General features: G+C 59.7%; 1 protein-coding gene across 1 annotated transcript in view; it reads left to right on the top strand.

Annotated features, from left to right (window-relative positions):
- LOC144369506 (uncharacterized) overlaps window positions 1-10,228 on the top strand; it is a 377,412-nt gene extending 367,184 nt beyond the window's left edge. The window contains exon 27 of the mRNA XM_078029783.1: window positions 1,442-10,228. Coding sequence (XP_077885909.1) covers window positions 1,442-1,511 — 70 coding nt within the window. The 3' untranslated portion in view covers window positions 1,512-10,228. The remainder of the gene's footprint in view (window positions 1-1,441) is intronic.
- The last annotated feature ends 3,865 nt before the right edge of the window (window positions 10,229-14,093 follow it).

A 14,093-nucleotide genomic window follows, 5' to 3' on the forward strand; every position in this document is an offset into this window, starting at 1 on the left:
AGACACAGAGGAGAGGCCAAGAAGATGGAGGCGGAGACAGAGTGAGGTGGCCACAGGCTACGCCAGGCCTGGACCCCCAGGAGCTGGAAGAGGCAGGGGACGCGTCCCTGGAGTGTCTGGTGGGAGCATGGCCCTGTGACACCTTGATTTCAGACTTCCGGCCTCCAGGCACCAGAGGAGGGCTCTGTGCCGTCCAAAGGCAACAGGTTGGTGTGATGTGGTGCAGCAGCCCCAGGACGCTGACGGGGCTCTGTGCTGCTTTGGCCAGGACAAGCCCTGAGTGACGCTGGGAGGGGCAGGTTTCAGAGGAGGCTCTGGAGAGGGCCTGGAGAGGCATTTCAGCTGCCCCTAACATCACAGGACGGGACAAGAGAGAGGTCTGAACGGAGGTGACCGCCTGTCCCGCCTTTCTCGTCATGGGGCGGTGACACTGTGAGCTCTGGACTTGGACCCTGCCATGCTTCGGAACAAGCATGGGTGGGGGCTTGTGAGCCTGGGTGTCTCTCAGGCTGTGGAGAGCTGCCCTCTGGCCATGTGAGCTGGCCCTGCTCCCGTGGGGTTTTGCTTAGTTAGGGGGTGACTTGGGTGCCAGCTCCCCTTGCAGCTGATGTGGCCCCAGGGCTGTGTTAGAGCCTGTGGAACATTAGTGCATGTGGGTGGAACCTCCCGGGAAGTGACTCTAAGGGAGAGGCACACATTCTTCCTTTGTGCCTTCTTCATGCTGGCTTAGATGCAGCTGAAATGGCTCGAGCTAGAGCAGCCATCTTGAACCACAGGGCTCTCTTGGGAGACAAGACTGTGGCGAGCAGAGCAGCAGCAGGCAAGGAGGGTCACCCCTGGGACTTCATGCAGCAAGGCTGCCAAACAACCTGGGCAGCAGAAGTAAAGCTGTCCCTGTGCAGCCTCTGCTGTTTGTGCTGGACATCGGGGGCTCCCAGGACCTAAAATCATGAGCGTCCTCAGCCCTCAGAGCTAGGCTGCACGCAGTAGGGTCTCAGAATACTTCTTGGATCAGTGAAGGAGTGCACAGCGTCAGGTGCTGCCGTCTAACCACCGGGGATCTTTCCGCTGGGCTCATTTTGCATCTGTGTGTGACAGACAAACACCGGGTCACGGAAGCTGGATCCCCGTGAGCATCGTGAGGGTGGCTTGTGGACCTGAGAGGGGAACTGACCTCACAGGTCCATCCAGGGCAGCTCTGGTCAGGACGCATTCTGGACTCTGGGATGCAGCTCCCTGGCCACTGGGGAATGGGGATATCTCCTGGCCCCTCCCGCCAGCCCATCAGCTGGCCTGTCCCGATCTCCAGGTCCTGGGATAGCTCCCTCCTCTGAGCTGCTCTGGGGGCATCCGCTGGGAGTCCCACGGGCTGTGCTGTGGATGGACGGTGTTAGCCAAGGCTGGGGCCCCATGACCCCTGTGACCTTCTTCCTCCCACCAGGTCCCCCCTGAAGGTTCTGGCCTCCAGCAGCACCACACTGGGGACCAAGCGGTTCCAGATCAGACCCTAAGAGACAGTGTCCCCCAGGGATTCCGCATCTGGAAGTCCCTGTGACTCTGACCTACTGGGGACACCATACAGAGGTCAGCCAGTCCCCTCTGTGGGAAACTTATCAGGCCCGTGAGGGTGGCCCTCCTCCCACATGAACAAGTGCCAATACAAGGGGACATTTGGACACAGACGACTGGGGAAGAAGGACTTCAGCCATGGCCACTGTCAGGGCCCAGGCCACTACGGCCCCAGATGGACCTCCCCCTGCATCTTGGCCTTGGACCTCTGCCCTCCAGGCTAGGACAGGAGAAGTTCCTGAGGTCAAGCCCCTGGTCTGTGGCACTGGTTTCTGTGGCCCTGGAAACTCACAGGGACACCTGGGAGGGTTCCATCCTCAGCCAGCCGGGAGCCCGCAGGACGTCAGGAAATGCAGGACGGGCCGCTCTGGGCTTCCCCCGTCACGGCCTTTAGTTCAAGGTGAAGGACAGGACACAGCGGAAGCTGCCCTTGGTGAGGGAGAGGGGCTCCATGGCCCACGTGTCCCTGTCCTCACCTCCAGTGGCTGCTGAGGCCATCTGCGGTCTCTGGGCTACTGGCCAGCGTGGGCAGCTGTGTCTGGGACACTCTGGGAGCCCTGCTCATCTTTTCCAAGCACAGGAGTCACCTGGAGCACCACTGGCAGAAGGAGCGTCCCCTCCCCCCGCCATATGGCACCGTCAGGTGACAGGTCTGGAAGATGACGCCAGTTCTCCACGGGACATGGCTTCCCCTCAGCTAGGGACGACTCTCGCCACACGCCCTGTTGACAGAGGCCCTGGGCAGGGCAGGCGTTGCTGTCCAGCTCTGGGTTCCGCTCCACGCTGATGCTGCGCTGGACGTAGCTGGGGTCTTCAGGGTCTGGTTTCTGCAAATTGAGTTCTGGAACCATCTGCGCCTACCCAGGCCAGGAGGGCCGCTTGGCCAGTGCGGCTCAGGCTGAGGACTTTGTAAAGTGAGGTTCTAGCAGCTTTCTCCTCGGGACGTGTGGCCAGGTGCTGGCCAGGGGCTGGCACACAGACAGATAAGAGGAGGGCCCAGCGGGTTCCGTCCCCTCCCAGGTACAAGTGGCCAGCAGTTCTCAACTCAGGGCCTGATGGGACGGCCCACAGGGTGACACACAGTACGAGGCCCTGCCCAGCTGGTGCCAGCTTCAGGGTCAGTTTTGGCAAACGTGTCTGGCTTTGCCCTGTGGAAGAATTTAAGAATAAACCAGGGACCATTCCAAGAATCCAGGTGGGAGCGGCCATCACCCCACGCCGGGCGAGGAGGACCCAAAGCAGGAGAGAAAGAGGAGAGCTGGGCGGTGGGCAGGACCCACCCGTCTGTCCCTGAGATTCTGGGACATCACATTCCTCCTCCTGCTTAGTCCCCGAGGATGGCTGTGTCCCTGGGGCTTCTCCAAAGGGCCAGGGAGTGCTCTGGCCTCCCCACCTCTGGGCTTGAAGGCACCGAGGACTCAGCTGTTCTCCTGGGGTTCTTTGGGGTGTTCCAGGGACCCCAGATGCCCAGAGCTGTGTCCAGGACACAGGCATGGCATGCCCCAGGGAACCAGCAGGGTGATCCCCGGGAGGATGTGAGTGGATACAAAGGCCCATATAGAGGTGGCCGCTTGGCTGCCCCGTCCAGGGAAGGGTTCCTGAGGGGGTGGCTCTGCCACAGCTGAGGGCCACAGGCGTGTGGGGGAGGAGGGAAGAGCGGTCCAGGGCCAGCGTGGTGAGACGGCCCATGCTGGGCTCTGGGGGGTGGGAGGGCCGCGGGAGGCGGGAGTCTGTCTCCCTGCAGCCGGTTCCCAGGGCTCTGTGCCGGAGGTTTCTGAGCACCTCTGAGGCCAGCCCCTGCCCCCAGGGTGGAGGACAGACTTCGGGCTCCCTCCCTCCTCAGGGCCGGGGACCCCCTCGATGGGGGATAATGGCTTTCTCTCTCTCCGTCTCCCTGGGCCGCCCAGGCCCTGGCTGCACTGCCTCTCCACTGTAATCAGAACTTTAAGCAACTACTTCAGAGCACTTCCCAGCCTGCAGACAGGCTGATTTACAGAGGAGCAAATGCCACCAGAGCCTCGGTGGCTGCTCTTGGAAGGCTGGTCTCGTAGACCGTGTAGACCACACTCGCTGGGCAAGCAGCAAGCTGGCCCGGGGGGCGGTGATTAGGATACTGGCCGGGAGGCGGGCGGGGAGGGGTGGCGAGAAGTCTCACATTTCCTGGACATGGCCTCGGCAGGCTGGAGAGGAGGATGGGGTTCCCGAAAGGTCAAGCCGTGGGGATCACAGGAGCCTCTCGTAGGGCGTCTGCCGCTTCTAGAGCATGGACAGAAACCAGAAGGACATCCTCCTCTCTGAGGTCGCCTGGAACAAGAGCCGGGAGCCAGGTCTTGGTCGTTTGGAAGACGAGCGTCTCCTGTCCTGAGGGCAGCCGCGCCTCGTGCAGTGGTGGGCGGGGGCCGAGCCCTTCCCAGAGGACCCGGAGGGAGGTGCTCACCCCCGAAGGCCTCAGTGTCCTCGTTAAAACCAGCCCAGGGCCTGGCTGACCCGTGTCCAGGACTCACTCTGCCGGGTTCTACTCCAGTTGCTTCATGGGCCCATTCATGGGGTCCTTCCGAATCAGCGAAGCTGGTGCCATTATGTCCCCACGTACAGGGGGGGAAGCTGGGGGACAGGGAGGCCAGTGACTCACCCTCATGTCCCACGGGTCCTCTGACGGCCACTATGTCCCCACGTACAGGGAGGCAAGCTGGGGGACAGGAGGCCAGTGACTCACCCTCAGGTCCCACAGGTCCTCTGACGGCCAGGAAGCCTATTGCAGAGTTTAGGCAGGTTCACTCGGAGCTGGTGGGACGTGGGTTGTGCAGTCAGGGCAGCAATGTCCTCCTCACAGAGGGGAGCGTGTGTGTGCGTGTGCATGTGCACGTGTGCGTGTGTGTGCGTGTGTGTGTACGTGTGTGTGCGTTTGTGCGTGTGTGTATGTGTGTGTGCGTGCGTGTGCGTGTGCGTGCGTGTGCATGTTTATGTGCGTGTGCGTGTGTGTGCGTGTGCGTGTGTGCGTGTGCGTGTGTGCGCGTGTGTGCGTGTGTGTATGTGTGTGTGTGTGTGTGTGTGGCCGGGAGTGGGGGAGTTACATGCGATGGGGGGATGTATGGAAAGCACCTGTTATGGTTTGGATCTGAGGTGTCCTCCCAAGCTCACGGGTGACACAACGCAAGAAGGTTCAGGAGACATCACTGGGCTGTGGGAGCCTTGCCCCAGTCGGTGACCTCATCCCCGACAGGGATGAGCTGAGTGGTCGCCGAAGGCTGGCGGGTGTGGCTGGAGGAGGCGGGCACTGGGCTGCGGCTGGGGGGTGTCTGACTTTTATCTGGTGAGTGGGTCCCCTCTCTGCTTGTGTCCTGGTCATCATGGGAGCCACTCCTCTCCGCCACACTCTTCTGCCATGATGTGCAGCCTCACCTGGAGCCCCGAGGAATGGAGCCTGCTATCCGTGGATTGAGGTCGCGGAAACCATGAGCCCTCAAATGAACTGTTCCTCCTCTGCAGCTGGGCTGGTCGGGTCTCCTAGTCCCAGCAGCAGAAAAGCTGACTCAAGCAGTACCCAGCCCAGAGTCTGGGGCAGGGTCACCCCTTGAGACATGGTGGTGATGGTGGGATGTTTATGGTGATGCTGGTGGTGACAGTGATGATGCTGGTGGTGATGATAATGATGATGGTGGTGATGGTGACAGTGATGATGGTGGTGATGTTTATGGTGGTAAGGTGATGATGGTGATGCTAGTGGTGACAGTGATGCTGCTGGTGGTGGTGGTGATGATGATGGTGGTGATGGTGGTGATGGTGATAGTGATGATGGCGGTGATGTTTATGGTGGTAAGGTGATGATGGTAATGCTGGTAGTGACAGTGATGATGCTGGTGGTGACAGTGATGATGATGGTGGTGATGGTGATGATGACGGTGGTGACACTGATGATGGCGGTGATGTTTATGGTGATAAGGTGATGATGGTGATGCTGGTGGTGACAGTGATGATGCTGGTGATGGTGGTGATGATGATGGTGGTGATGGTGGTGATGGTGACAGTGATGATGGTGGTGATGTTTATGGTGGTAAGGTGATGATGGCAATGCTGGTAGTGACAGTGATGATGCTGGTGGTGACAGTGATGATGATGGTGGTGATGGTGATGATGACGGTGGTGACACTGATGATGGCGGTGATGTTTATGGTGATAAGGTGATGATGGTGATGCTGGTGGTGACAGTGATGATGCTGGTGATGGTGGTGATGATGATGGTGGTGATGGTGGTGATGGTGACAGTGATGATGGTGGTGATGTTTATGGTGGTAAGGTGATGATGGCAATGCTGGTAGTGACAGTGATGATGCTGGTGGTGACAGTGATGATGATGGTGGTGATGGTGATGATGACGGTGGTGACACTGATGATGGCGGTGATGTTTATGGTGATAATGGTGATGATGGTGATGCTGGTAGTGACAGTAATGATGATGGTGGTAGTGGTAATGATGGTTGTGGTGATGGTGGTGATGATGATGGTGGTGACAGTGATGATGGTGGCGACATTGATGGCAATGATGGTGATGATAGTGATGGTGATGCTGATGATGACGGTGATGATGATGGTGGTGATGGTGATGATGATGGTGATGATGACGATGCTGACAGTGATGATGGCGGTGATGTTTATGGTGATAAGATGATGATGGTGATGCTGGTGGTGACAGTGATGATGATGGTGGTGGTGGTAATGATGATGGTGGTGACAGTGATGTTGGTGATGATGACAATGGTGATAGTGATGGTGGTGACAGTAATGATGGTGGTGACTATGGTTTGGGGATGAGTTGTGGGGCTGGGGTACATGCTGGAGGTGACCTGTGGTTGTGTTGATGGTCTGGAGTAGGCAGGGCTCTCAGCCTCGGCACTGTCCACACTCGGGGCTGGATCTCTGTCGTGGGGGTCTGTCCTGTGCCCTGTGGGCTGTCTAGAAACCCTGGCATCTACCCTTTCCCAACCAGTAGCATCCTTTCCTCCCCAGTTATGACAACAAAAATTGTCTGCAGGTCTTACCTAATGTTCCCCAAATGACTAGTCAGCCCTGGTGCCAGGACGAAGGGACAGCAGATGATCCTCAGACCTTTGACCTGAGGAATGATGGGTGCTGCTGACCACTGCTGGAGGGATGTTGGTCTCTTATTCACTGCAGTGACCACAGCACCTAGAACAGGGCCCAGTCCAGAGGAGGTCCCCAGTGGGTGAGGTCCTCAGTGAGTGGGATCTGGTGGACCAAGGGCTGTGTGTGGTGGGGCCACTGGAGACATCTGTGGGCTATGCGTCTCATTTGTCCCTCAACCTGATGGGAAGCTGTGAGTTCATATGCTCAAGGACACCGTGAGGTCATACTGCAGCAAGTGGCAGGGCTGGAACATAAATCCAGGTCACACAAGGCCCAGGTCTGTCTCAGACACTGTGTTTTATCCTGGCCCAAAATCATGGGCATGAGAAACCGTGTGGACATAGTGGTGTCCCTGGAGGCTGCCCCAGGAGACCATTGAGCTGGCCGTGCCCCTGGCTATATGAATGACACCTGCCCATCTTTCCTTCTAATGGACGGTGGCCTCCTGGAGGAAAACCTGCTCCTTTGAAAGCACCTGGAGCTCTGGCCAGGCTGACCGTCCCCTGTGCCCAGCCTCTTTTGAGTCTCACAACCAGGGTTGGTTTCTGGAAGCTCAGCAGAGCCCTGCTGTTGGACAAAGAGCAGAGAGACTCGATCCCCACCATGTGTAACCAAGGACGTGGAGCCAGGCAAGAGGCCGCAACAGCAGCGAATGGGGCCATTGTCGGGGGTGCCCGCATGCCTGGAAACACCTGGAATCTCCCGTCTTTACTCAGGAGCCAAATGCATTTGCCTGCGGAGAGCAAAGACTGTCTCCTGGCAAAGAGGAGAGGAGCCAGTGGAGAAAGGAAACGCGTTTCTGTTCGCCCGGATCGCGCTTACACCCAGCTCTGGACAGCACGGGGGCCAAGGGGTCTCTTCCCAGGGCTGGGTCCAGGTGGGCACTGACCAGGCTGCAGCTGAAGGGCCAGCACAGGCCAGTGAATGGGCTGTCAAGTGCACAGACCCTTCAGATGACCTCCAGAGGTGCAGACAAGGACTGGAGGCGTCCTGAGCCAATCCCCAGCTCCGGCCCTTGGCAGCCGCCCAGGTGTGACTACTTTCAGAGACGAGTGGGAAACTCTCCGGTCTACTGTTACCTTGCTCTAGCCTGGGTCAGTGGGGGGCCCTCCTGGGCACTGCTGCTCTCCGGGAGCAGGGCAGTCTTCCCGCTGAGCGACTGGCCTGAGATTAGTGACCCCTTCTGGGGATCTCTCCCGCTGACATGAACCTAGAGGCGAACCAAGCTTTGGATGGGAACAGGGTCAGAGCAGCGTCCCTTAAACCAAGGGCAGAAGTGAGAAGCTGATTCCGTCAACCGGCTCCTTCCTCCTCTTCCTGGCAGAGAGACCTCTCCACAGCACGTCTAGCTCACCGTCCTGCACTAGTGCCCTAAGCTCATCTCCGTGAGGGTGGATGGACTTCCCAGCACCCGCCCGTCTCCTGCGAGCCTGTGCGCTGCTTCTGTAGTGAAAGACACTGTGGGGTGGCACCCATCAGGCCGGGCTGCCCGGTCTCCCTGCTGGCCTCTCCAGCCTCCCTGTTTGAGGGCTGGAAACACACGGTCAGTTGAAACAATGATCCTTGGAATGGACGCGATCGCCTCGGTGCCTGATTCTCCAAGTGATGGATGGTCAATTCCTCTCTTTTCCCACTTTTCAGAACCCTCTTCTCTGGGTGGTCCCTGGGCTGGGTGTAGTGATTTCATCATGGCTTCCAGGACTTGGGGTGGGGTGGGCTGCCCAGGTACACCCCGGAGTTGGCATTGGTCAAAATGCCAAGATGAGGCTGCGGGCAGAACTCGGGTGAGTGATGCCCCATCTCCTAAATCAACAGGTGGAGCAGAGAGGGTCGGGCCAGGGCCTCTGGGGGCTCACCCTGGATGGGGACTCAGTGCTCTTTCTGCCAATCTCTCTGGGAGAAGCCAGGTTCGTGCCAACAGGGCGCGGTGTGTTTGTGGGACGTGTTTTCCCTCCACCCGAGGCCAGTGCCCCTGACCCCGCTGCCCTGGCACACTGGGGGCCTGCCTGGGCAGTACCGTTTGCTTCCTACCACCTGGAGGCCAAGTCCAGGATGTGGGGGGTGCTTCATCCCTGGGCCTCTCTCCTCAGCCACAGACAGGGGCTCACCCTGAACCCCAGGGCCGTTCCTCCGTGAGCCTGGGTCCTGGTCTCCTCTTCTGATAAGGGCTCCAGGCGGACTGGTGGGGGCCACCCTAGTCCACATGACCTTGCCTAAACTAATCTCCTCTACACGACCCTACACCCAGCAGGGCCTGGGGGTCGGGAACTCAGCCTAAGAATTGGGGGGGGGCACAATTCAACCTGTAACCCCCGCTGAGCATGTTTTGATTGTTCAGCAACGGCTCCTGGCGCTTCAGCCCATCTACTTAGCTAGATAACAGCGCCTTTTGAATATTTAAAAATGGATTTGCGAGTCTTCAGGTTCCTGCACAAGGCTGGGGAGGAGGAGCTCTCATCTGGAGCAATGTTTGATAACCGACCCTGGATTCTGAAGGGAAGGGGTCGTCATGAGGCTCTCCCCTCCCTGCAGCCTGCGGCTGCCACTCACCGGGACTGAGAGGCCCGACGCTGCAGGGGTAGCTCTCTGTCGAAGGAGACTGTTGGAGACAGAATGTCTCGGGCAGCCGTGTGTGGTCACCCATGTCTACACCTCCATGATGTCCAATAACTCTGTCACAAATTCTCCCACGCGTCTCCTTAGGTGTCCAGAAAACACGCACCCTTCACAAGGGGAACGCAAGCTGAGGTCACAGTGTCGCGAAGACTGCGACCCACCTGAACACAGGTCTGCCCGTTGTCCTAGTCCTGGGAAGTGGCCTCGGCCCCTTGTCATGTCCTGTGCTGACAGCCTGACCTGTGGCAGGCCCCTGGCTACTCCATGCTGATGACAAGACTCAGGAAGGCCGCTGGTCAGGCCAGAAAGACCAGGATGGAGGCTGGGGGTGGGGGACAGGGGCTTCAGCTGACTTCCTGGAGGGGAACGGCAGGAGTCAGAGTGGCCACGTGGCTGGTGACCAGCCCATTGAGTGCTCAGGAACTCTGTGATGCTCAGGCAGGCTTCCCCGATGGGTGGCACTGGTGTGGAGGGTCACACCTTGGTACTGGGGCGAGAAGGCCGGGGGACACAGGGCTTCGCACTGGGCACTCTCCCACCCTCCCTCTCCACCACCTCTCCCCCAAGTGCTTCTAGACGGTATTTCTTGCTGTCACAAAACCCTAAATGCAGGCGTTGCTGTCCTGTGCTTTGAGTGTTCTGGGGAGTTACGTGATAGTACTTTTGGGGACACTTTCACATCTTCAGCCAGGGGTCTGCAGTGAGGGTGCCCAGGGATCCCTGCTTTGTAGCTGGCCTGTGAAGCGAGGTGGCCACGGAGGACTCTTCCCTCAGACTGCGCAGCTGGCCTCAGTCCCTTGAGATGCCTCTTCACAGAATTCATTTAAAAAAATTTATTCACACACTTGTTACCATTCATACTCAGGTTCATAAAACCAAAAACGTTTTAATTATGAAACATAAGAAAAGAATGTTTAATTTCAAGGCCAGACTGGCCTCTGATCCGCCTGTGTCGTCCAACAGTATTCAGCAGGTGCCTACTCAGGCATGCTGGTCGGTAGGTGGGGGTCAAGGCCAGTGGGCAGGAGGCAGGGCCCCGCGGGGGACTTGAGAGCACGTTTCTGTCACTCAGTCTCTGAACAGACATTATGGTGTCATTTATTTTGAGCTGCACGGCTTTACCCATCTGTCATGGGCTCCCAATTTATGGTGCTGTGCTCAGATGTGTGGGGGGCGGGGGGACCAGGCTCCTCTCCGAGCTGAGGCGCCCCTCCCTGTCCCGGCCTTGCTGGGCGGCTGTGGGCTGGGGGGGAGGAGCGAATGGAGGAGTGGCAGGTGGGTCTTGAGGGCTGCCAGCAGGAGCCCCAGGGTCAGGGATTCTCCGAGGGCCGGGTGGCTGCTGTCCCTGCACCTGCCTGACCACCAGTGAGGCCATCAGGCTGTGGGTTACCCGGGGGCCTGGGGGCGTGTTCAACTCGGGCCCCACCTTGGCTGTGGCTCTAAGTCAGGATCCTGGTGGACCCCCCCAGCTGCCAGGGCTCCCGTTCTGTTCTTTCTCTCTGACTCGTATTTTCCTGCCAAACCATCCACTTGTTCCTAAGTTGGGGGTGGGTGGGAGGGTGTCCCCAGTAAGACAGGTTGTTCCTGACCCCCCATAACCTTCCCTGGAGAGGAAGTCAAGCTGAATTGAAGTCATCAGGGTGGGCCTTCATCCCATGTGACTGTCCTTATGAAAAGGGGAATTTGGACCCAGACCCACGCAGGGACCAGGCTGTGTGAAGCCAAGGGCAGAGGTGGGGGTGAGGGTTCTGCTACCAAATCACCAGTCACCACCAGGAGATGGGGAGGGGCCTGGGTCAGACGATCCCTAGAGCTGTTGCCTGCTGGCCCTTTGTCTTGGACTCCTTGTCTCCAGAGCCATGGGACAATACCTTCTGTCACCTAAGCCACCCACTCTGCTGTGTTTGCCGGGGCATCCCTACAGGGGTGAAGGAGCAGGTGTGTGTCTTCTGAAAACCTCCCACCCTTCAGGTGACTCCCAGGTCCTGCTGGCACCAAGAGCTGGACCCCTGAGGTGTCCCTGCTGGGCAGCACTGTGGTCCATCTCCCCACCATGGAAGACCAGGAGCCTCCCCAGCCAGAGGGGGAAGCCATGGCTCAGGCTGCTCCTAGGTGACCAAGAAAGATGACGTAGCAGGCACGGTCACCACCTCAGTTCACTTCTGCGTGGCTGAGAGTTCTAACAGACTCACTCCAGGGTTGCGAGGTGGAGTGGTGGGCTCTGCACCCCGGGGGCCAGGTTCCCCAGAACTGCCGGGCCAGGCTTGGGGTGGGGAGCTGCAGAACAGGACTCGGGGTGACGAGGGAGGTGACTTCCTGTTTTCCTCCTGCCCCTCCTTAGGGTCTGCTGTGGGCTCTCCCTTGCCCGTAGGTCAGGACCATGGAGAGCGTCCCAGCAGCTCCCTCAGGGCAGGCCTGTCCCCTTTGTGCACCTGGAGGCTGGGAGGCTCTCACTCCTCACGGAGACCCACTGGGGGAGCACCCAGGACAGGCGCGTCACGTCCCAGGAGCCAGCAGTCAAGGCCGGGTCCAGGGTCTGCCGTTTCAGCATCACCATCGTGTGGTCTAAGGCCCGCAGGCTTCCATTTTCCTTCTTCCACCAACTGCACAGCAGGAATGTCACCATCCAGGGACAGAGGCCACCTGTGGTGTTCCCAGGCAGACCTGGGTCCAGGTCCATTCCACCGGGGTGCAGTCCTGTGCCCTAGCTGCAGAGCTTCTGCCCAGGAGGAAACGGGAGTGGCCTGGGGACAGGACACGGCAGTGTGTCTGCCCTGGTGGACGTCTCGGGGGCTGCCTGGGGCCAGAAACCCCGGGAAAGTGCTCAGCTCTGGGAGCCTGCCCTGGCCTTCAGGAGTCCACTGCTGAAGACGAGCCTCATCAAAACGCTCCCACAGTGAGCTCCTGCTGTCCCCTGCCACTTCCACCCTCAGAGGGTGCCCACGCCCAGCAGATGGAGAAGGGAGCTGGCCGGACATGAGGGAGTCCAGGGGAGGGCAGGGCTGGTCCCTGGAGCTGTGGGGAAGGGGACAGGATTTGGGGGCCACCAGGGTGCCCGGGCTCCCCCTCAGCACAGCTGGCTGCTCAGTGCTCCAGCTTGAGCTGCACAACTGTCCCTGGCGGCCCCCGGGCCCTGGAGCTTTGGCTCTGCCTGAGCTGCAGGAAGCTGTGCCTGCTCCATGCCAGATGGTGGCTCACAGGCAGCATCTGCTCTCACCGTCTGGAGGGCAGAGGTGTGAGCGGAGGTGTCGGCAGGGCGCGTTCCCTCGGTGGGAGGAGAGCGCGTCCCGGCTTCTCTCCCAGCTTCTCTCCCAGCTTCTGGCGGTTGGCTGCAGTCCCCAGGATGCCTGGCTGGAGGGACAAGCAGCCTGGCCTCGCCTTGGTCTTCCCCCGGCTTCTCCTGGGTGACGGGCTGTGTTCCGTGAGCCTTTGAGGAAGGAAGTCTGCATCACTCCTCTGTGACCTTGTCCTGGTCAGTGACATCTGTGAGGACCCTATTTCCAAACAGAGGAACATTCGGAGGCGGCATGGGCGGGCGAGGACGTCAATGGTGGACTTTGGGGGAATGCAGCTCAGTCCCTACCACAGGCCAGATCCCAGGAAGAACTCCAACTGACGTGATGGCTCGCCCTGGTCACCAGGCCCAAGGACTTGAACACGCAGTGGGAGGGGACAGCAGGCACTTTGCCCCACGCCCCTGTAGGGAGAACCTCCTTCCACTCGGAGAAGCCAGGACTCCCGTGGACAGTCCCCTGGGCCTTCTGGTTGGCAGGCAGGGCTCTCCTGGATGCGTTTTGGCTTTGTCCCCTGAGAGCACTGGGGTTCTGGCCTGGAGGGGGGTCCCCCCTCCCTCATGGCTCCTGGCTTTTCTTCTCTGAACAAGGATGTCACCTGGGGTCCAGATGAAGTTGGTGAACACCCACTGACTCAGCTGGTGACCTCAAACAGGAGCTGGAAGCCCCGTGCCCAGCCCCTTGGCCTCGACCCTGCCCTTGGGGAGAGAGGAGGAACAGCCCCCTCTGGGTCAAGGCCCTTGGGCAGCGGATCTTCCCTGCTGTGCTGTGGAGCAGCCGCCTGAGCGCCTGTGCTTAGACTGACCCGGGAAGGCTGGTCCGGCCCAGGAGGGCCATCCCCAGGGTCTGACGAGGCCCAGGCTTGAGTAATTTACAGCCGTGGAAACTGAGGCACGGTGAGGTTAGGGACTCGCCTGGGTCACTGGCTGTGTGGGCTGGAGCCTGGTCGGAGCCTGGATCCTCTGTCCCAGGAGTGAGGCTGTGAGCCCCACCTTCCCTTGAGCCTCCTGGGCCTTGGTGTCCTTGTCCCCGTGGGCTTGCTGTGTTGACCATGCGAGTCAAGCTGCCCACAAGCCACCTGCTCCAGGCTGCGGTGCTCCCCTTCACTGGGGCTGGGGGCCGCTCCTGGCCTCTCCAAGTGGACCTGCCTCTGAGAAGGCTGGGGTTGGCTTTGGCTTCCTCGCTCCCCCAGCTAGAAGCCCCTCCTGCCCAGCCACCAGCAGGCCACCTGGAGCCACCAGCTGGTCATGGCTTTGCACCTGGGCTGGGCAGGTCACCGGTACAGCCTGGAACTCAGTGCCAACAGCAAGGCTGGGCAGTCAACTGGCTTCAGAAGAGGCCATCCCCTGCTGACGCTGGAAAGGCCACGTGATCTGGTGGCTCTGGGGCTGCAGGTGGGTGTGTGCCTGGGAGGAGGAGGAGAGGGTGGTGGCCTTCCCCATCACCTCCCAGTGCCAGCTGCCCTGGCCT

This window comes from Ictidomys tridecemlineatus, chromosome 12 (genome assembly GCF_052094955.1).
Source record: "Ictidomys tridecemlineatus isolate mIctTri1 chromosome 12, mIctTri1.hap1, whole genome shotgun sequence".
NCBI classification, from domain to species: Eukaryota; Metazoa; Chordata; class Mammalia; order Rodentia; family Sciuridae; genus Ictidomys; species Ictidomys tridecemlineatus.